This window comes from Acinonyx jubatus, chromosome C1 (genome assembly GCF_027475565.1).
Source record: "Acinonyx jubatus isolate Ajub_Pintada_27869175 chromosome C1, VMU_Ajub_asm_v1.0, whole genome shotgun sequence".
Classification (NCBI taxonomy): domain Eukaryota; kingdom Metazoa; phylum Chordata; class Mammalia; order Carnivora; family Felidae; genus Acinonyx; species Acinonyx jubatus.
Window position 1 is genome coordinate 23,527,209 of NC_069381.1, and position 22,798 is coordinate 23,550,006.

Below are 22,798 nucleotides of genomic sequence, written 5' to 3' on the forward strand. Positions count from 1 at the left end.
ACCTCCTGACCTATTTATCATTTTGTCATGTATTTTAATTCTATAACGTTTTCTGTTTTAAATGTCACAAAGGGTGCCTGGGTGGCTCAGTCGGTTAAGCATCTGACTCTTGATTTCTGCTCAGGTCATGATCTCACAGTTCATGAGTTCTAGCCACAAGCTTTCGGCACACAACCTGCTTAGGATTCTCTCTCTCTCTCTCCCCCTCACCTGCACTTTCTCTGCCTTCTCTCTCTCTCAAAATAAATAAACATTTTTAAAAAGTTAAACTTGGGGCGCCTGGGTGGCTCAGTTGGTTAAGCGGCCGACTTCGGCTCAGGTCATGATCTCGCGGTCCGTGAGTTCAAGCCCCGCATCGGGCTTTGTGCTGACAGCTCAGAGCCTGGAGCCTGTTTCAGATTCTGTGTCTCCCTCTCTCTGACCCTCCCCCGTTCATGCTTTGTCTCTCTCTGTCTCAAAAATAAATAAACGTTAAAAAAAAAAGTTAAACTTAAAAATAAAAAAAGAAATGTCACAAGACATTATCATTATTTTATACAATCATGGTTCATTTTCCTTGCCCACGTACTTTGCCATTTCATTACTCTTCATTCTTTCTAGCATTTTTTTACCCTCTATTTGGGCTCTTTTTCTTTCTGCCTGACATCTGCCTGTGCGCATAATTTTTCACTTTCTCTTTGTCTGAAAATGTCTTGATTCCATCTTTGTTCTTAAAGGATTTTTCCCTGGGTATGGAATCCTAGGCTGGCTGTTGTTTTCTTTTTTTTTTTTTTTTTCTTTTTTTTTCTTTTTTTTTTTTTTAAGTTTTAATGTTTATTATTTGAGAGATAAAGAGAGACAGAGACAGAGAGCAAGCAGGGAAGGGGCAGAGAGAGAGGGAGACACAGCATCGGAAGCAGGCTGTAGGCTCTGAGCTGTCAGCCCAGAGCCCAACGCGGGGCTCAAACCCACAGACCGTGAGATCCTGACCTGAGCCAAAGTTGGACGCTCAACCGACTGAGCCACCCAGGCGCCCCTGTTGTTTCCTTTTAATATATTGAAGATAAGTCTTCTGCTGTCTTCTCTCTTCCACTGTCGCTCTTGAGAAGTCAACTCTCAGTCTACCTTGGTCCTTTAAAGTTAATCTAATTTTGTTGTTTTACCACAATATCTTAGGTGTAAAAATGGTTTTGAATTCATAGATTTTTTAAAGCAGTTTCGCAGCAAAATTAAATGAAAGGTACAGAGTTTTCTCACATTCTCCCTTCCTTCTGCCACCACACGCGGCTTTCGCCACTATCAACATCCCCCTTGGGTGTAGTGCATTTGTGACAATGAATCAACACTGACACACCGTTGTCAACCCAAGCCCTTCGTTTACATTAGGGTCCAATCTGTATTCTCCATTCTATGGGTTTTGATAAATGTGTAACGGCGTGCAAACAACATTATAATATCATACAAAATAATTTCACTGCCCTAAAAATTCCCTGTGCTCTGGCAACCACTGATAATTTTACTGTCTTTATGGTTTTACCTTTGCAGAACGTCATGGAGTTGGAATAATACAGTATGTAGCCTTTCCGGGTATAAATTTTCAAAAATTTATCCTGCTTGGGATTTGTTGGGCTTTTTGAACCTTACACCAAGTCTAGTGCCCTCTGCTCCCTGGCAGCACTCTTACTGAGACTTGGTTTCTCCATATGTAATGAAGAAGTCAGGCCACATGGCTTCTGAGGGCCTATTGGACTCAGACGTTCTCAGACCAGAAATTCATGGTTTTTCAAACCTCTGGGATGCCACTCGGCTTCCTTCCTTTCTTGGGTTCCCAGATTCCTCCTGCCTCCGCGGGACACCTGAGGCTCATCAGTGAGAGTTCCCAGATCTGCCGCAAGGGGGCAGTGGTGTGCAGAGATTGCTCCGGTTCGGACGCGAGGGCAGAGCAAGGGGCTCCTCTCCTCTTGGAGGTCTTTGCCTCTCACTCCCGGAGTAAAGGGAAAATGATTTAGCCTGGGATTCAGAGACCCATGTCCCTTCTGCTTCATTTCATTCATCAGACTCTGGCTGATGCACAGCGATAAGTCATACCCTGTCTTTACCCTTGAGGACCTCACGGTTCACTGAATCCTTCTTTCCAGCCTAGACTTCGGGCGGATTTTCCCATCACCCTGTCTTTGCTCCTGCGGTGCCTGCCCCCGCCCCCATCACTGCCATTACATTTCCCCTCCTTCTTAAGGCTCAGGTCACAGACCAGGTCCTCCCTGGAGCATCCCACATACCCCCATCAGAATCCCCCTCCTCCTCCCCTGTGTCCTTAAGCCTTGTTCTGTATCTGAATTCTGTTCCGGCAATGTGTTTGTCTCACTCTCCAGACAAGAATTTCTTCAGGCAAAGCAGGGTCCCCCTTAACTCTGGGTGCCCTGGGCCAACCTTAGGACACAAGTGCTGGAGGGAGGAAAGTGAGAAGCTCTTCCGGCTGGGATTTCTGGGAGAGCCGAAGGAGTCAGACAGAGCCCAGCACCTAGAGGGCTCCAGCGTGGCAGCTCCTTTCTCTCTCTACCCCAAGCCCCAAGCCCTTTGGGGTCCAGCTTTGTTCTTGCTGCTGAGGAAATGACAAGAGAAGCTTCCAATTCCAGGAACCAGTGGATTAAAAAATGAAACCATAAAAGCACCGAAAGAAAATATAGGAGGGTTTCTGATTGACTTTACAGTTAGAAAGACCTTTCTGACTCAAAACCAGAAGCGACACTGAAAAAGAAATATAAGTGGCTTTTACGCTTTTGAAGAGACCCTCAGCCTTATTCATAAGATAACCACAAATTTAAAATACACTTAGGTTTCATTTTTCACCGATCAAATTAGCGGAAACCCAAAAGTTGGATAACGTTTTTTTTAATGTTTATTTATTTTTGAGATGGGGGAGGAGAAGAGAGAGGGAGACAGAGGATCTGAAGCAGGCTAGCGCGCTGACAGCAGAGAGCCCGATATGGGGCTTGAACTCATGCCGTGCGATCATGACCTGAGCCGACGTCAGTCGCTTAACCGACTGAGCCACCCAGGCGCCCCTACCCCATGCTTTTTAAGCATGTTTTTGGACCTTGAAAGTGTATCAATGAATGAAAAAATCAAATAAAACTAATTGTTTTAAAATGAATCATTGGGGCACTGTTCTCCCTGCTTCTTTCTGGGCCTGAGCCCACTCCCTCGCCTCGCCCCCACAAGCTGATTCTGGGGAATGTCATCTATGGAACCCTTGACCTCTGGCATTTCTTCCTCCTTCTCCCTTGGGCCCCAGGAGAACTGGAGACAAGAATTCAAATAGCTGTGTCTGAGCAAGCCATCTCTCTGGGACTCAGTTTTCCCATCTGTAAAATGCGGATAATAGCTCGGAGCGTGGGCCGGCGGTGCGACGAGATCATTCAGGTCCAGTGACCAGTCCTTAGAAGGCACCCAGCCCACGGCAGGTACTCATGGCATCCGTGCTGGCTGGAATGTAGGTAGGACCCCTCCCTACAGAGGTTTCTGTATTGAGATGGGGGAGGGGGCTCCCTCTCGTTTTAGAGGTGGGTTGATGAGGCCCAGATGGATTGGTGCATGTGAGAGGAAGGCCAGGGCTGGTACTGAAGGCCCCTAACTCCCACCCGGGCCCTTAACCTGCATGCCTGTCTCTGCCCAAGCACATTTGTGTCCGAGAAGCCATGTGGTTGGGGACACTCTCCCTGGGCCTCTCCTTATCTTCTCTGCTTCTGGTTCATCCTACTGAAGGGCTGACCCATCCAGCCTTGACTTGAGAGAATCCAGCTAGCCTGCTGGCCTCGAGCCCCACCCAGGTGTCCCCCCCACAACCCGGGCATCTCCCCCCACCGGCGACAGGGACAGGGTGACAGGCACAGATTACTGGTGCTTGCTGGAGAGAGCATCCCTGAGGTAGGGTGGAGCCAGTGGGGGGCTGAGGACCTCCTACGAGCTGGGGCACTTGTGGGCACCGATGTGAGCATTGAAATGACCACTAACTTTTGGTGTCTCCCCCTGAAACTCTCAAACTCCCAAGGAGCTCCCTCATCTAATCCTGCTGGTCCCTGAGCTTCTGACCTTGAGGGAGTGTCTTCCCCTCCCAGCACCAGAGAGAGAGGGGTCTCGGGTTCTGGCAAACCCCATGAGCTTCAGCTGCACTTCTTGTCCCCGTGTCTCATGACATTCCTCGGGATCCCGGAGCGAGATATCGGTCTCTTGTCCAACTAGCGGGAGGTAGGTTCCCGATATGTGAATCTTGCCCTCAGTAATTTGCTCCTTTCAGGAGACGGTGACTGTGTTTCTGACTGGAAAGCATGCGTCCTGGCCCATCTCCGGTGTGTCGTTGGCCCTCTGCCCATGTGTCGTTGCCCACCCCTGGGAGACGCGTGGGGCTGTGACTGTCCAAGCTCATGTACACAGTGCGTGTGTAAGGATTCCAGACCTGTTCTAGTCCTGCGTGACGGATTTAATCTGGTTTCAGTACGGGTCCACCCAAGAGGTTTGAGCGGGTTTGCATCAGTTTCACCTAGTTTGTTTTTTTTTTTTTTTAATTAAATTTTTCTTTTAACATTTATTTATTTTTGAGACAGAGAGAGAGACAGAGCATGAACAGGGGAGGAGCAGAGAGAGAGGGAGGCACAGAATCGGAAGCAGGCTCCAGGCTCTGAGCCGTCAGCCCAGAGCCCGACGCGGGGCTCGAACTCACGGACCGCGAGATCGCGAGATCGTGACCTGAGCTGAAGTCGGACGCTTAACCGACTGAGCCACCCAGGCGCCCCAGTTTCACCTAGTTTTAACAGGCTTGACTCACTTCATGTCTGTTTAAGCACATTTGTGTCTCCTTGACTATTCTGAGATCAGAATAGTCATCTGGCACCCGGTGGCATGTCGGCATCGTGGATTCCAAGTGGGTTCCGTATATTCAGTCCTATGATCCTCACACCTCAGGTAGAGACCGTGTCTTCGTTTAACACACGGAGAAACTGAGGCACGGAGAGTCTAAGACGCTGGCCCCAGGTTTCGTGGTTCCCGAGAGGCAGAGTCAGGATCTGAACCTCTTCCTTCTGGCTCCTGAGTCTGTGCTCTGAACTTCGGTGTCGGGCTCTGGCAGTGCGTATGAGTGTTCGAACCCCCTCAAGAGGGGTTGATTCGATCCAAGCCAGTTTGTTCTGGTTTTGCCAACGCGAGCTGCTCTGGTCTGGCTCAGCTGGCAAACATCCGGAATGTAACACGTGGCAGTTGACACACGGATCTCAGACCCCGTGGATCCTGGTGATGGAGGCCCACTATATTGGTTCTCTAGGGCTGCTGTACCAACAGAAATTTATTTTCTCGCAGTTCCGGGGGCCCGAAGTTCAAAGCCAAGGGCCATTCTCCCTCTAGAGGCTATAGGGGAGAACCTGCTTCTGGTTCCCCTCCAGCCTCTAGGGGCTTCAGGTGCTCCCATTTCACTCCAGTCTCTGCCTCCGTGGTCACACTGCCTCCCTCCCCGTCTGTCTGTGTCCCCTGTGTGTCTCTTGTACAAGGGACACTTGCCAGGGGATTTAGGGCCCACCCAGCTATCAAGGATGATCTCATCTCAAGCTAATTACATCCGCAAGGACTCTTTTTCCAAATAAAGTAACGGTCATAGGTTCCGAGGATTAGGACATCGATATGTCTTTTTCAGGGCCTCCATTCACCCCATTATGACCACTAAGGTCACATCAAGTATTTCCCCTTCAGGACCCAGCTCTTAAAAGTGACTCTGCGCCTTCACCCAGCTGTTGGGGTTTTATCACTTTCTGCTTGGGGATGAAAGGGCAAAGTGCAAAATGTGCTGGCAGCCATGTGAGAGCCTCTTGGGCTTTTCAAGACCCACTTCATAATATTCCCAGGTGGGAAGGTCAGGGCTTCCCAGAAACATCAAGTAAAGTGTGGAAATGTCTCTGTAAACAGGCATTCAAAGATAGTACTAGCTTTCTAAGGTGTTTGCTGGCCATCTCACCAAGCTTACTATGCCCGGGGGAGCCTTCTTTCGTGAAAGTGATCCCCAACCGAAGGAGGGCAGATAATGAAGAGACGAGGGGGAGCTGTGAACCCCAAATATCCCAGGACTCCTGGCCCGGGTTGGTAAGAAGCTAGCAATTTAAATGTGGACGAAGATATGGAGCAACCGTGTCATTACTCAACAAATAGACTCTGCAAGGAAGCAACACCCAGGGGCCTTTTGCATTCAACTGGCCCCAACACCAGTGATGCAGAAATATTACACAAAAGCGAAAGCTGGGTTTCTCTGTTCTGCATTTTCCCACTTGCACTGACAGCTGAGAACCACACACACTGGCAGGTAATGAGGGTCCACTTAGCCCTTGAACACATCTGGCCTCTGCAGAGGCGTGGGTCCAGGCTTTCAGGGCTTGGGCTTGAGGTCCTGTTCTGCTCCTAACAGCTGGTGTCACCTTGGGCAGGCCGGAAAGTCTTTCTGAGTCTTGACTTTCCCATCCGTAAATTGAGATCATTGGATCACCCGGGGAAAGCCCTATGCTTGGCACATGCCATGTATGACAGAGAACAGACTGGTGGGCCAGGGCCGTCACAAGTTCATGGTCAGCAACTCCAAATGGTCACGCTGCTCTCCTGGAAATCCTGCTCTGTTTCTCCAGTGGCCTTGGTTGTGATAACGGTTTCACACCTAACCCTTAATCCTTCACCCCTTCTCTGTGCCTGTCTCACTTTGGTGGCGATTTGCTCCCATTGGAAAAACAATGGAAACCATCAGAGGAAGTGCTCTGGTCTTTGTGTAGCTAATTCCACAAACCTATCTCCTCTTCTCTTCCGCCTCTAGGGTCGTTGCCCTGGCTCCTCTCAAAGCCAGCTGTCTTCTTGTGCTCTGGGTCCCCTCCCCTCTTACTTTATCAAGGACTTTGCTCCTAGGTAATCCCCTCTCTCAGTATCAACAGGTCCTCCCCTCCTGTCACTGCTATCAGCGCAGAGACATGGTTTTGGATCCCCCATAGTTGGACAAAACCCTCCCTTGACCCTTCTCATTCCCTTCCAGCCAACACTCCAGTTCTCTGCTTCCCTTTGCACTAAAACTTCCTGAAAAGTTGCTTCTGGTGATTCTCTCCAATTCACTGGTTCCCATTTGCTGTTGCAACCGTTCCAATCCAGCTTCCAGCCTCTCTTTTCCACTTAGGACAGCTCTCGGCAAGGTCGCCCCAATTTTCCTGTTGCCAAAGCTAGCGGACGTTTCTCTCTGCTCAGCTCACTCGACCCGTGGGTAGCATTCCATACAGGTCAACTCTCCCGCCATCTTGAAACACTCTCTCTAATTGGCTCCCTGACCTCTCAGACCTGGCTTTCCTCCTTCCTCCCTGGCCACACCTGCTTGGTCTACTGTACCGTTTCCTCTTCTCCAACTTCTAATATGGGAAGGTCCCCAGGCTCAGTCTCCTCCTTCTTTTCCAGTCTGAGCTGGAAACCAGCATAGGTCACATGGTAGTCTATAGGTCCAAATATCCCTGAAGCTGCCCAGACTCTGTCGGCCTAGGAGCAGAGCATTTGTGGCCACTCTTCGAGGAGCCCAGGAGTCCCGCTCGATTTCTCCTGTCTCCCACCCCTCCCATCTGCTCCTTTGGCAAGTCCTGCCAACCCCACCTCCAAAGTAGGTCTCGAATAGGTCCCTTCTCTTGTCTGCACGGCCACCAGCCTCATTCAAGCCCCCAGCGCTGCTAGCCTGGGTCCCACTGTTGCCTCCTACATGGCCCCTTGAAATCCACTCCTGCCTTGTGGTCTGCTGTTCTCCCCAGAGCGGCCAGAGGGGGCCTTTGCTCGTGCGCCTCCCACGATCTCCCTCCCACATTTTTATCTCTTCAGCGATCAGAAGACAATTCAGGCGCCTGCCTCCATCCTGACGGTCCCTCGGGGCCTCATCCCGCCCCTTGTCTCCACTCAGTTACTGCAGTGCCGCTGGCTCTGGGCTTCTGTTTCCCAAACAAACCAACTTGTGCCAGACCTCCGGGCTATTGTTGCACTCATCGGCTCCCTGCAAAACCCTCCCAGGCTCCAGAAACGCTGGCTCCCTCTGGCCCTTCAGGTCTCAGCCGGAATATCGGCTCCTCCCGGAGACGCCCTTGACCACCAGAACCCCAGGTCCCCACGCTGTGTGCATATCTAGAGACTTCCCTCTGTGGAATGACTTACGGGTACGTTTGTTTGTCTGCTTGTTTATCTGTCCATCTTCCCGTGAGGTGGAAGTCTTGACCCTCAGTCTTACCTGCCTCAAGCTCCAACGTGCCACAGCGGTGTACCATTCTGCCTGTCACAGCCCCCAAAGGCAGGGCTTTTCATGACGGAATCCAACAGGCCCCAGGAAGCCTGACATGTCACGACATGACCCAACACGCACAGCATGAGTCCTCGCTTGGATGTCCCAGATATCACTGCTCCAAGCTCTGGACATGGGCAGCTGACCACAACGGGCCACAAGGGACCCCCCCGGCCCTAGCCGGAGTGTCATTTGGGACCCAAACATCTGAGTCCCCAAGCCTCAAGGAGTGGGCCCTTGGCCACAGACCTGGGTTCAGTAGAGCACAATGGACCTCTGTCTTCTCAGGAGGTTCTGCTCAGCCTCTAGAGGAGAACGACCCATTCTGAGCACCCAGAGCAGCTGTGTGGTGGCAGCCGCGGTGCGGGGGGAGGTAAGCACTGGACTGGGGACAGGAGAGGAGGCTTGGGCCTCTGCCCTGCTGTGTGAGCTTAGGCACGTCACTGTCCCTTTTTACTTACACCTCCCTTTGTAGAAAGAGAAGAGCATGAAAGGGCCTCTAAGGAGCATTTGGGTCCAGATAGGAAACCAAGGCCGAGAAAAAAGGCAGTGTCCGCCCAGGATCATAAGTGAGGGAGGACAGAGTTATCATCAAGCCCAGGTGGCCTGCCTCCCAGAAGGCAGAAGGGCTCAGAGGGTAAGTCCCGCTGTGACTCCTCACCTGTTGCTCTGCCCCAGGCCCTTGGACCAGAATAAGACAGACAATGAGTCCCCGGAAAGGAGGGGGGCCATGGAAAAGGAAAGTGGGGCTGGAGCCCCCACCCTAGCCCTGCCCTTTTCCTCTTCTCTTTGGCCAAGGAACCCACGGAGTCACAAGATTCCATTTGGGCTGGGCTTAGTGCCAACATCAGTGATGACAAGGGACACCCCCCCCCCCAAGCCCTGTTCTTGACTCTGCGATCTTCCCTTGCTCTGTGCTCCCGCTTCCTATGCACAGACAGGCAAGAACAACAGGCAAAGAGCCAAAACTTGCAAAAAGACACAAACAGACACCTACACAGATACACAGACACTTAGCGAGACAGACACCTAGGAGATAGGCGGGCAGAGACAATGACAGTCACACAGTTATACATACAGACACACAAGCCAACAAACACACAGACACTGGCAAAGAATACACTGACCGACAGATAGCCACACACATGACCGGGGCACAGAGGTCACATCCAGACGGACACACAGACAACAGCACACAGGTAACAGACAAGCGGACGCAGAGATGTACTCAAGCAGAACACCCGACGAACACACACATACACACACACACACACACACACACACAGCAAAGGCTCACACGGGGTGGGGGGGACCTACAGGGGAGTGATTTGGGGCAGAGGACAAGCAGGTGCTCCAGGACCACGCCCCAGCCCCCAGCCCCAGAACCAAACTGAACTTGATCCACAAAGGCAGGCGCTCGGGGTATGAGCTCTTCTGAAGGCAGCCTCCACCCCCCAACCCCGAGGATGTGACGTTCACCGGTGCCTGCCGAGGGGCCCGCCTTGCAGTCAGATGAATGGAGGATAGACGGGACAAGGGACTTCCCAACCAGGAGTGTGTCGAGACTTGTGGACAGTGACTAAGGGTGACTGGAGGGAAAGGGGTGAGGTGGTGACAGGTAGGGAGTCTGCATTCTGGCCGTGTGACCTCGGGCAGGTTTTCTTCTGAGCCTCAGTTTCCCACTAGGCTTTGGGAAACTGAGTCCCACTAGACTCCCAGGTCCCTGCAGGGAGCAGACAAGCCAGCTCCTGGTGTGTCCGTGCTAGTGCTGGGGCCCCAGGACGTTGCTCCCTCCCCCCACCACCCCTGCAACAGGGTGACTCCCTGCCCAGTGCCCCCTGGCAGGGGGTAACCCAGTCACAGATGGCCGTTGTCCTGGTCCCCCCACCCCCACCCCCAGGAGCTGGCCAGCTGAGGACATCCCCAGGCTGGGGGAGGGGTGTGGAGTGGTCAGAGAGAGGGCAAAGGGAATCCCCATGCCTGATGCTTCCCTCCCCCCGCCCCCTGCCCCAGGGGCTGGTGTGAGATGCCCGTCTGGGGGTGGAGAATCTGTCCAGGTGTAGTTTTTCATCTTTTCTGCTGTTGGAGTCCCCTGGCCTGGACCCAACTGGTTGGCAGAGGGGCTTGCGCAATAGAGAGGTAAAAGGTGACGGCGGGCATGGCGGGACAGAAGCCCCATTGTTTGGGGCCCAGGCCCGCCCGGGCAAAGGAAGGGTTTATCCCCCGGGCAGGAAGGGGGGCTCCGCGGGGGGGCACCAGCTGCCAGGGCTCTTGCCCTTGGGCCCCGGAGGGGGGCAGGTGCCAAGCAGGATGCCCTCGGGGTTGATAGAGGGGGCAGTGGTTGGCAAGGCGCCTGGGCAGCCTGGGGAGGGCAGGCCCAAAAAAGAGTTGTGGGCAGGGAGGCGGCCCCCACACCACACCCACCCCACCCCCTCGGAAGGATGAGCCTCCAAGGCCCCTAGAGCAGGGTCCTCAACCATCCTCCTCTGGATTCCAATCATTCCTGGGAACGGAGGCGGCTTGGGGCGGTCCCAAGCCTGGGGGGCACGGGAGTGCATGGCTGTTTTTAATACTGAAGGGTCAGAGGGGTCTCAGAGATGTTTGCTGTCTCCACCCTCCCCATCATTTCCCAAAGTTGGGTCCAAAACTCGGAGCTCCGCTGCCCCCTCTCTCCCCTTCTTCGCGGCAGCCCCTCAGCCCTGCGGCGAGGCCCATTGGGAAGTCCTTACGGGTGTCAGACCACGATCCTTTCTGCTTCGGTTGCAGTTCCGCCCCCGAAGGACACGAACGGCTGCCGTCGGAGACCCGGCGAGGACAATCACATGCTCACTGTCCCTCTCACAGGTCCCCGCTCCCGAGTTACAGGGCTACTCCAGGTGCGGGGCCAGCCGGGGCCCCTCCCTCCCGCCTCCTGGGCCGGGGGGCGGTGCTGCGGGCGGGGCGGTGCAAAAAGCGGTCCCGCCCCGCACTCCTCACTTGACTTTGAGTGTCCCGTGGTGGCAGGAGCCGGGAGGCCGGAGGCGCGTGGGGCAGCCCGGGCGCAGCCCGTCACCAGGTAGGGACGCTCCCCTGCGCAGGGGGCAGGGGGTGTGGGGTGTATTCAGAAGGAAGGAACAGAGAAGAGGGGGCAGGCGGAGGGACCGCGAGGGATGGCAGAGAAGGAGAGTGGAGGGGGGCACGGGGACGGACACAGAGGAACACAAGCTCAGGGGGTACCGGCGTCAGGCATGGAGGTTGAAAGAGGGGCAGAGGGACCCCGATAGGAAAGGAGACCTCAGTCCGAGCTGTGGGTGTTGAGCCAGGGGCACCAAGAACGCCACAATCCCCACCTCCTGTCCTTGAAGGTCTCCGGGGCAGGTCAGGGAGGGGCTCCATTTCTTGCCCTGTCCCCTTCCTTCCCGGGTCCTGCCTGGGGACGCAGGAATCAGGGTCTCTGACCCTGCTGAACCCCCTTGGACTCACAGCCCCAGGAAGCTGGGAGATCAGTCCCTGGGGTGCCAGGGAGTCTCTGCAGCCCGCCACCTCTGACCCCTGACATCTGCCCTCCCCGGGCCCAGGAGGCACCATGTGGCGATGTCCACTGGGGCTGCTGCTGTTGCTGCTGCTGGCCGGCGAGTTGACCCTGGGTGCCCGGCGGGGTCGTGGGCGCCGGGAGCTAGCCCCGGGTCTGCACCTGCGGGGCATCCGGGATGCGGGCGGCCGGTACTGCGGGGGGCAGGACCTGTGCTGCCGGGGCCGTGCCGACGACTGCGCCCTGCCCTACCTGGGTGCCACCTGCTACTGTGACCTCTTCTGCAACCGCACCGTCTCCGACTGCTGCCCTGACTTCTGGGACTTCTGCCTCGGCGTGCCACCCCCCTTTCCCCCCATCCCAGGTGGGCACCAGACGGCCAGGAGGGTGGGTCGCCTTGTCAACCCCAGACTCAGCAAGGCTCAGGAGCGAGGCGGACTAACTGCCATGTCCAGGGGAGGCTTTGTAGAATCTGGGGAGAGCCCCCCCCCCCGCTGTCTGTGGCTCTGGGACGTCCCCCTCTCCCCTCTGGTCTGACTTGAATCTCTCCAGCAAGACTGAAAGAGAGAAGATCCTTGGTCGGTGGGGTTCTAAGCTGGCCCAGGAGAAAGGCAGTGTCCTGCCCTTTCTCCCAGTCCTGTCTCCCTGCCAGACGTGGAAGGTGCTGGCCCCGCCTGCTGACTCACCCTCAGGCTGATAAAGCCTGGGGGGGGGGGGGTGGAGGGAGCTGGTCAGGCTCATCTCCGCCATTCCTCTGCCTTTGCTCAGGATTCTCTACCCTGAGATGGCTGGTCACACCTGGGAGGTGGGGCGAATGTCTTCCTTCCTTCAGCCCTGTCACCATCCTTTCCCACGCCCTTGCCCCTAGTCCCATAGGAGAATCACTTGAATCCCTTCCCCCAGTTCTGTGGGCCTGTGGGGGTGAGACCGAATACCTAGGTTGTCACATCCCGAAGTGCTGTGTTATCTTAGGGGAGTCGCTTGCCTTCTCTGGGCCTCGGTTTCCCCACGCCCCTCCCACTCCCCATCTCCAAGTTTCAACTCATGTAAATGGTAAAGGATCTAAGGCATGTGATGGCTGGTATCCAAGTGAAGCAAGAAGGAGCCAAGTTGGGGGTCACTGAAGAACTTCCCAGGTAGCTGTTGGTATGTTACCCAGCGGGAGATGTCTTAGGAAGTTATAGTTTGACTTTAGTTTCAGTGAGGGCTGGGGTGTGTGTGTGTGTGTGTGTGTGTGTGTGTGTGTTGTGTGTGTGTGTGTTTGGGAGGATTCCCAACACCTGACTTCTGAGGACCTGGCCACCCGAGCCCGTAGTCTCTGGTCTTGATTCCACTTCTCTCCTCCTCTTCCCTCCCTCCAGGATGTACCCATGGGAGTCGCATCTATCCAATCTTAGGAACCTACTGGGACAACTGTAACCGTTGGTGAGTATGCGGAGCTTGAAGGGGGCTTGCCTTGTGGGCTCTATGGCCTGCAGACTTGGTTCAGACCCGATGCCTGCGGCTCACGTGCCGGGGACAAGTCCTTTCCCTTCTCCGAGCCTCAGTTTCTTCGTCTGTAACATGAGAATTTTTACACCCATCCTATCAACTCCTAAAACAACACTCTAACAGCAGGAGTGGCCAGCCATGGATGCCTGGCCCCAGGTGTGGCCCCTGAGCTGGGAGTGCTTCCCTGTCCCTGCTGGCTGGGGCTGGGCCACTGCCCCTCCCAACCTTTCTCCATGTACGGGAGAATCTGGAGAAGGGGGCGTCAGGAAGGAAACCTCTGACTGTAGCATCCGCTGCCCTGGACGGGATGAGGGTCAGGGACGGCTGAGCTGGTCCGCCGCCAACCTGCAGCAGGGCCTTCCCGGGAATGTGGCCCCTCCCCCGCCCTGCCTGCTCTGGTAGGAGGATGAAGGGTCAGGGGTGCTCCCCTACTCTAATCTGAGGCCTGAGGTGGGAAATGGGGAGGGGGTGGGTAGGAAGCCTTGAAGGCCTAATGGAAATGATGGGGACCCTGTGGCTCTGAGGAGGTGGCCCTGCACCCACGCCACACCACGCCCTCTTTGCCTGGGACTGCAGAGGCCCCAGGGAGGAGGACACTTTTTGGAATGCATTACGCATAAGCTGTTTCCATTGCCTCACTGGTGTGAGGGGTGTTGGGTCACAGGGGAGTGGGGACGAATAGGGTTCAGCATGTGTCCGCGTGAGAGAACGCGCATGTGGGTATGGTGTGAGTGTGTGTGGACTGGGCGCGTGTGTTCAGAAACATGGAACGTGCCTGCACGAGCCTGCAGCTCCAGATAGGACGTCTCTGGGCATTGATGGGTTAACCTCTTTCCCACTCTTATCCCTGGGGCCTGGCCACCCTGGGCCCCTCTGGAATGCTGGGGCCTGCTGCCACCAGCCCAGTCTAGACCTGCTTGGGCAGCCCTGGGGGCAAAGAGGGAGGCGGCAGGAAAGGACTGACCAGCCCGAGGTCCCTCACTGCACTTGGTGGCCCCCATTCCCTGTGCCCGGCACCTGAGTGAGGGTGTGGGGTCGTGTCTGCAGGCCTTCTAGGCTGCGTGAGCCCTCGAGGAATGCTTGGAGAGTCTGAGAAGGAAGAGAAGCCTGAGAGAGCCGCTTCCTACGCAGCCTCCTCCCTCTGTCCCGAAAGTGCCCCCGCCCACTCCCGGGGCCTAGGAGCCCAGCCATACTGGGTTTGTTTCCCTTGAGGCTCCTTAAAAGGCAACAGGGGAAGGAGGCAGTTTAGCCTCTTGTAATAGCAGAGTTATGAGCTTGTAAAAGCATTATAGAATTCATAGAATGCCCTGATCCGTCGACACCTATTTGTTAAAGACCTACTATGTGCCAGGCCCTGTGCCGGGCCAGGGAGGTGCAGCCAGATGTGGTAGACCGCCCTTGAGGTTGCACGGGAACCTCCGGTCTAACAACGAAGGAGCCCACACACAAATAAACATATGACAGCCTGCGACAGGTGTGGCGGGGAAAGGGCATCATGGGTGGGGGGGGCCCTCGTGTAGAGTGGAGTAGGGACAAGGGAAGATGGCTAGACAAGGAGGGAGCATGGGGGCCATAGCTCATGGGAGGCTAGGAGGTGGGACAGACCTCACTGCGGTTATGAGGTGGGGACAGAAGGCCCAAGGAGGTACAGGCCGCGTCCATGGGTCTCATAAGCCGTGCTGAGGGTTTTGTATTTTGTTCTAAGTGCCGGGGGAAGCCACTTGGAGGCGCACTGCCTGATTTATGTCATTCAGAGATCTCTCGGGCTTCAGAGTGGCTAGGGAATGCACCGTGGGGGTGGGTTGGGCGGGGGTGGGGGGTGTAGAGAGGCAGGGAGCCTGGGTAGGAAGGCATGGTCCGGGTGACAGGTGACAAGGGACTGGAGGAGGGTGGTAGCAGTGGAGGGGGGGGGTGAGGGGCAGGTGAATGCAGAGCCGTCCACGATGTGCCATCCCAGGACCTGCTGATGGCGGGCGCAGGAAATGGGGGCACGCCATGGACCGCGGCGAGTTCTGGTTTGAACACCTGCGTGAATAAGGTGCCATTTCCTGAGCTGAGGATGTTAGGGAAGGAGCGGTTTGGGGGGAGGGCAGTGTGGGCCATTTTCAGTTTGAGATACACCCAGAGGAGATGTGAGGGGGCCAGGTGGATGGGAGTCTGAAACTCCAGAGACGGGGAGTCTGGGGTTCCTGGCCCGAGAACTAGAGCAGTAGGTAATGATTCTTGAGCACCTAAGATGGGCCAGGCCCTGTGCTAAATGCTTTATAAGCTTTATAAAACCCTGCCATTTAATTCCTGGAAGGTGGGACTATTCATTTCCTCGTTTTATGGACAAAAACACTGAGGGAGAGAGTTCACCTGAGGTCACATGACTAGTCAGCCAGTTGGAACCCAAGACTTGAATTTCAGGACCCCTGCTCTTAGCCTCTTCACCACAGTGCCTCATTCACTCGTTCATCCAACAAATATTTATTGGGGGCCTGCCATGTGCTAGGTTTTGGTTTCTAGGCTCTGAAGATACCACACAATCCCTCCTCTCCAGGACCTGAGCATCTGCGAGGAAGCAGGGATAAGCTGTACACATAACTCAAGATATAGCGTGCCAGAGAGTGACGACGTGCTCAGGAGAAAATAAAACCTGGAAGCGGGATAGGAAGGTGGCCAGGGCAGGTGACGTGTGAATGGAGACTTGGAAGAAGTGAGAGTGAGCGTTGGGGATATGGGGAAAAGAGCAGCTCAAAGGCCCTGGGGCAGGAGCACGGCTGTTGTTGACCAGTCAGTGGACCAGCCTGGCTGGAGGCCCAGGAGCCAGGACTCAGAGGAGGGGGTCACAGAGGGGACAGGAGGACAGATCAGATCACGCAGGGCCTTGTTAACACGGCCAGGACGCCGGCTCTTACTCTGTGATGTCAAGCCAAGGGGGGGTTTTGGGCAGGGGGATGGCATGATACCACTTGGGTTGCACAGGGTCCTCTGGTAGCTGTAGTAAAAATATACCGAAGTGTGGGTGCAGGGCAGACATGGGGAGAACAGCGGAGAAGCTGCGGCAGAATCCAGGGGAAAGGTGATTGGCCCACGATGGCTGCAGGAGAGAAAGAGACGCTGTTTGGATCCTGAATATGCTTTTAAGGGAAAGCCAACGGGACCTGCCAATGAATCAAATTAGCGCCTGAGGGCAGGCGTCAAGGATGACTCCCAGGCTCCCGGCCTGAGGTTCGGGAGGGACGGAGTGGACGTTTTCCACAGACCGTGGGGAGAGCATGCATGGGAGTGGGGGGTCAGAAATTCGGCTTGGGATGTGGTCGGGTTGAGCTGCTGTTGGACACCCCAGTGGTGAGATTGTGTCCTTGGATCTGGAGTTTAGGGACAGATCCATCCAGGCAGCAGATACAAACCCGAGAACTGGGCACTTGACGTTGACATCTGAAGCCACCAGGCTGAATGGGATCATCTAGCGGTCTTCCCATCACCGCTGGCACAGAGCCTCAGGTCCATGTTGACTTCTGAGCCCCCCTCCCTTCAGAGGATGCCCAGCCCCCCCCCCCGCCCCCCCACCTCTTCGTTTCTGCTCTTCTAGCACCTGCCAGGAGCAAGGGCAGTGGGAGTGTGACCAGGAGCCATGCCTGGTGGACGAAGACATGATCAACGCCATCAACCGGGGCAACTACGGGTGAGAGGCCCTGGAAATGCCCCCAGGTGGCACAGACACACATACATTCCCCCCGAGACGTACGTGCTGCCAGGCACACCCAGATTTCACTCACGCGTAGGCTTGGCCAGGATGCGTCTCTCCTACCCATACGCACGTACCTCTAGGACCCTCAGCCCTGGCAGATCTGTGACTCCCACCCCTACTCTTTCAGATGGCGGGCTGGGAACCACAGCGCCTTCTGGGGCATGACCCTGGATGAAGGCATTCGCTACCGCCTGGGCACCATCCGCCCTTCTTCCTCTGTCACCAATATGAATGAGATTCACGTAAGTCCATCCTGCCATCTCCCCATGGCCTGGGACCCCAGGAACCCTGGCACCCTGGGTCCTGTTCCTCCAAGGCCCTGGGCCTAGACCCCTCCAAGAGGCTGTGTGTCCCTGGACACACATCACTTCCCTTCTGCGGGTCTTCAGTTCCTGCCCATAACAAGATGTGCTGCCCAGAGACAACTGATGCTCGGATTCTGAGTTCTGTGGTCCCAGCCCGAGTCCCCTCGTGGCCTGCCCAGCCTGGGAAATATGCTATTCCTCCCAGTACAGCTGGGTCAGGGCCCAAGGGGCCAGGAGGTCACCTTGGTATTTTCGGAAGGGAGGGACAGATTGTCCTCTGGCTCCGGCTAGAGAGTAGGGATTCTCGGAAACAAATGCCGACTCCGTGGAACCCCGAGGGAGGAGGGGGCTTCTCCCCTCCTGCCAGCGGGACCCCCTTCGGGCAGAAATGGGAACCATCCCCGGAATAGTCAAAGGGTGAGGAAGGGGAACCGCACCAGGACGGGGCTGGGGCACATGCCACAGGATCTGTCCATCAGAGGCAGGCAGGGAGGAGGCAGTTTTGGCCAGAGTACCCCTCCCTGCAGAGGGACAGCAGCTCAAGGCTGGGGTGACCAGCCCCTGCCCCTGTCCTGACTCCCCTGGGCCTCTGCTATTTTCTGCCTCCTGCTGTTTGCTTTGGCAGCCTGCCTGGTCACAGGACCTTACTGCTTCTTCCCTCCCCTGCCCTTTAGGGCCCAAAGCCCAAGGTCCTGGTGGGAAGAAGGAAGTGTCAGATCAGAAGGTGCAGAGGAAGAATGAGGGAGTGGGGGTTGAGAAGGAAAAGTGGGTGACCCTGGCCTGGCCACTTCTCTGCTGGCCTCCGTTCCCTCATCCGTAACTCATCAGGACTGGCCACCCCCACCTGACCCTGAGAACGCATCAAATGGTGCTTGGGTCTTCCCCTTGAGTCGATGTGGAGATTACTGGAATCGCTCCGCAGCAGGAATGCTCGAGATCGAACCGCGGAAGGCCCTAGACTCTTGGTGGCCCTTCAGTGCCAACGGGCCCCTGAAGGGTAGACGGGGGCAGAGGCAGGAGGCAGACGGAGTGACTTTTGCTTTGCAGACAGTTCTGGGCCCAGGGGAGGTGCTGCCCATGGCGTTCGAGGCCTCTGAGAAGTGGCCCAACCTGATCCATGGGCCTCTTGACCAGGGCAACTGTGCAGGCTCCTGGGCCTTCTCCACAGCAGGTACGTCCAAGGGTGGAAGCTGGGGCAGCAGGAAAGGAGGGCCAAGGCCCGAGCCCCCTGACGACCCTTCTGCCTCCCCCCCTCCCCCACCAGCCGTGGCATCCGATCGCGTCTCAATCCATTCCCTGGGGCATATGGCACCTGTCCTGTCGCCCCAGAACCTGCTGTCTTGTAACACCCACAACCAGCAGGGTTGCCGTGGTGGGCGTCTCGATGGGGCCTGGTGGTTCCTGCGACGTCGAGGGTGAGCAGCAGAGGGCGTGGGCAGGGAGGAGGATGTGAAGCGGGGGGGGGGGGGGGGGCCTCAGGAAGGCAACCCTCAGGAGGGGCCAGGGCCACGCCCATCACATTCACCTCTCCTTGCTCCTTCCTCCTTCTCCTCCAGGGTTGTGTCCGACCACTGCTACCCGTTCATGGGCAGCGAGCGGGACGAGGCTGGCCCCGCGCCCCGCTGTATGATGCACAGCCGGGCCATGGGTCGGGGCAAGCGCCAGGCCACTGCCCGATGCCCCAGTAGCCATGTCCATGCCAATGACATCTACCAGGTCACTCCTGCCTACCGCCTCGGCTCCAGCGTAAGTTTATACTTGGTTGAAGGGGCAGAGGCAGGAAGGCTGGCCAGAGGCTGGAGCCTCACGCCTGATCGACACTCTCCTCCCCACCCCCAACCCTCCAGGAGAAGGAGATCATGAAGGAACTGATGGAGAACGGCCCTGTCCAAGGTAAACGCCCCTCATCCTGCCCCCTGGTTCCAGAAGCTCGTGTCTGCTTGAGACCGAGCACGGCACGGCAGCACAGGGGGTCTGCACAGCATTGGGTAGCAAGTCCCACTGGGGCTGGGAGTCAGTGGGACCTTGTCCCCTCCCCACGGGCAGCACCCTGGGCGGGGAGGGGGGTGGGGGGACACTTAGAGTCTTGGTATGGGTCTGGGCATGCGTCTCCAGACCTGTGCCGATGGGCTGAGCCGGGCCTACTTGGACCTCTGCCCACAGCTCTCATGGAGGTGCACGAGGACTTCTTCCTGTACCAGGGCGGCATCTACAGCCACACCCCAGTGAGCCTTGGGAGGCCAGAGCGATACCGCCGGCACGGGACCCACTCGGTCAAGATCACAGGGTGAGGGGCTTGGGGGGCAGAGAGGGGAGGGGGCCGCAGGGCTTGCACTGGGGGGCTCCGAGCCTACCTCGCATCCGTCCCGTCTCTCTGCAAAGCCCCGCTTCGAAGAGGAGCAGACCAAGACAGAAAAAGAGGAGAGGTTTGCCTCGCACTCGAGAGTGGGGGCCTTTGAAGGTTTTCTAGGAACTGGTCCTCCCTTACACACTGTGATAAAATTCACTGCAGTGTAATACAGACAAGGATTCAAGGGTTGCTCAACCTCTCTCCATCTCAGCACCCACCCCAACTCTGCCTGACTCACGGACCCCCACCCCCGGGCTTCAGTGCCCCCACCTGATATACCCAAAGATGTTCCAGTCACTGATTTCAATTGTCCAACCAATGAAATGTACTTTGCAGTGGGAGTCTGGGGCCTCCAAGGTACCCCAACCTTGCGGTCCCTGGTACCCAACCCTCCCTGGCTTCCCAAGTGAGGAGAGAGGGCAGGCAGACGTGTGAAGTTGTGAGGTCCCGGAGACCTGGTCCCCAGGATGTGGGGCCCTGGAGGAGGGAGGCCCAAGTTCTCCCCCTTTCGGCTCACCCCTCCAGTTATTCCGTTGGTGCCCAACCCCACGTGGGCGTGGGCACACAGACTTTGAAAGGTGGGGACTGAGAGTAGAGAGAGGGTTAGAGCCCCGCCCAAGCCCGGAAGGGAAAGTGCCCTGGGGTTCGAGCCCCTCAAGGCAGGTGGAATCAGCGTCCTCTCCCTCCCTGGCTCTGCCGCGCCCTCCTCAGGTGGGGACAGGAGACGCTGCCCGACGGAAGAACGCTCAAATACTGGGTGAGTCCCTGCGGGGGGGGGGGGGGGTGCCCTGCGGCCGCTGCCTTCTCACCGCCCCCCACTCCCCCTGCCCGCCCCCTTCACCACCGCCCCTCCTCATCCCCAGACGGCGGCCAACTCGTGGGGCCCAGCCTGGGGCGAGAGGGGCCACTTCCGCATCGTGCGCGGCGCCAACGAGTGCGACATCGAGAGCTTCGTGCTGGGCGTCTGGGGCCGCGTGGGCATGGAGGACATGGCGCACCGCTGAGGCCCTGGCACCGCGCCGGGCTGGCCGGCGGAAGAGCCCCTGGGGGGGCGACGCTGCCCATCCCGCCCCGCCCGACGGAGCTCCGGGGGCGCAGGCAGGCGCCTGGGGTCTAATCCCCCTCGAGCAGGTTCCGCTGACGCAGCGCCCCGCCTGGGAGCCGCGGGCAGGCGAGGCTGGCGGAGCCCCCAGACCTCCCAGCGGGGACTGGGCAGGGCCTGGCCCGGGAGGAGCGGGCCTGCAGATCCCAGGCCCCAGGCACCCCCCCGGCTCAAGACCACGGAAGCCAGGACACCCCCAAGTCTCCAGCCCCACTACTCCATCCCACCCCCGTACTCTTATCCTCCAAAGATATTTATTTTTCTTCTCACGGTTTTAAAAATAAAAAGAGTACTGATAACTGTAGTACCTTGGAACTTTGGGGCGTGGAAAGCCAGGCCGGGGCTGGTATGGCATATGGTCAGACAGCAGGAAGGAGGGCCTCAGGCCTTGCTGGTCGGCAGGGGTGGGGAGGCTAGAAATCTTAGCCGCCATTCGGCCCTATTTGTCAGTGGTCCTGGGCACGGACCCACTTGGAGGTGGGGCATGGATGGCATGGCCTCTGGCCTTCAGAGAGACATGGGCCCGTGGGAACCACCTTTCAGACGCTGAGTCAGCGCTGCCCGGTGGGGGGAGCCTGACCCACCAATCAGCAGAACTGGCGCCAGTGCCCAGCAGGCAAGGGGGGCACAGCCCCACAGAGGCTGGAGCCTCTGTCTCCGCAGATCAGCCTCTCCAAGCCACCCAGGCGAAGCCCCCCCCCCCCCCCCCGCCTCCTCCCCCTGCCCCTGGGCCACGCTGGACCTGCGTCTCTGAGTACTCTCCCTACCCCACCTCCCCAGGATCCCCGTATTTTTAGGCCATGAGGACCCACTCCACCAGCCTCCTCACCAAAGCTTCTTCAGCCCGTGCCCAGGCTATTCCAGAGTCCTCACTGCCCCTCAGATGTCCTGTGCACAGGCAGAACCGTCAGGCATTTGCACATGCTGTTCCCCAGTCTAGATGCCCCTCCATTCCATCCTCCGCTTGCCCCTCAGCTGTTTCAAAGCCAACTCCACTGTACCCTCATTCAGGTAGTACCTGAAGGGGCTGCTGATGTGTCAGGTATTGTGCAAGGGACCCCAGCTTTCCCAAACCACCAACCCCACCCAGCATGGCCTCGACACCCCCTGCCTGGACTCATCTACACCCTGCCCTTTCACCCAGTATTTTCACTTCTCTGGGTGTCTACCTACCTCCTCTGTTATGCTGGAAGTTCCTTGAGAGCAGGGACTGGGTCGGGTTCATTAGGGGTCCTGGCACCCACACCTGTACCCTGGTATAAGGGGGCATTACGGTTTGTGGAATGGTTGAGTGGCTAGGCCCTGTTCTTTCTCCCTCCACTTGGCTCCCAAGACCCCCGCCCAGCCGGTCCCTCTGGGCGCTGGGGTCCCTTTCTTTCCAAGAGCCCAGGAGGGCTGCGCTGGGGGAGGGGGCTCCCGGAGGCAGCAATCGTCCTGGTCCCCGACCCCAGCCGACCGAAAGGCAGGGGGAGCCTGAAGGGGGACAGCGGGAGGTCCTCCTCCGGGACAGGCAGCCCCTCGGGACCGCGTCCCGGCATCACCTGAAAAGAATGCTGGGCTCCCGATAAGCGGCCGCCTTTGTCTCATTTCCTGTTTGCCAGGACGTCCCGAGCCGGCTCCCCTGGGCGGCCCGCCCGTCCGCAAGGAGCCAAAGCCGCCTTGGGGGGGGGGGGGGGGTTGGCGGGCGGGGACGAGGGCGGGAGGGGAGTCCCGAGGGGGCGCCCGCCCACCACCGCCTCCGCGGGGCCGGGACGCGCCCGGCTGCTCCCACCCCGCTGGAAAAACCCCCGTTCAGCGCCCGCGCGGCCGGGCGAGGCTGGAATTTTCTGCAAGGACCTTTGGCGGAAGCAGAGCGGGGTGGGGAAGGGAGGGGAACAGGGGCGCGGCCGCGTCTCGGGCCTCCGGCTGTGCCAACACGGGGTGGGCGGGCGATCTGCGGACCCGTGGCGGTCGGCCCAGCCCTTCCTCAGTTCTGTCCGCGGCCAGGGAGCCCCAGGGCCT

The 22,798-nt window shown here is 57.4% G+C and overlaps 1 protein-coding gene across 3 annotated transcripts; it reads left to right on the top strand.

Moving 5' to 3' along the window:
* The first annotated feature begins 10,843 nt into the window (after positions 1-10,843).
* TINAGL1 (tubulointerstitial nephritis antigen like 1) lies at positions 10,844-21,101 on the top strand. 3 transcript variants are annotated; one of them, XM_027059826.2, is made up of 12 exons: positions 11,199-11,357; positions 11,860-12,177; positions 13,175-13,238; positions 16,882-16,974; positions 17,168-17,282; positions 18,393-18,516; positions 18,610-18,760; positions 18,902-19,091; positions 19,193-19,238; positions 19,509-19,632; positions 20,407-20,452; positions 20,559-21,101. In XM_027059826.2, exons 2-12 carry the CDS (start codon positions 11,868-11,870, stop codon positions 20,697-20,699), a joined length of 1,404 nt encoding a protein of 467 aa, XP_026915627.1. In that variant the 5' UTR covers positions 11,199-11,357; positions 11,860-11,867; the 3' UTR covers positions 20,700-21,101. The 3 variants fall into 3 exon arrangements, with proteins under 3 accessions (XP_026915628.1, XP_026915627.1, XP_026915629.1); XM_027059828.2 differs by having other exon boundaries at positions 11,219-11,357; positions 11,767-12,177; XM_027059827.1 differs by lacking the exon at positions 11,860-12,177 and having other exon boundaries at positions 10,844-11,357.
* Positions 21,102-22,798: the final 1,697 nt, after the last annotated feature.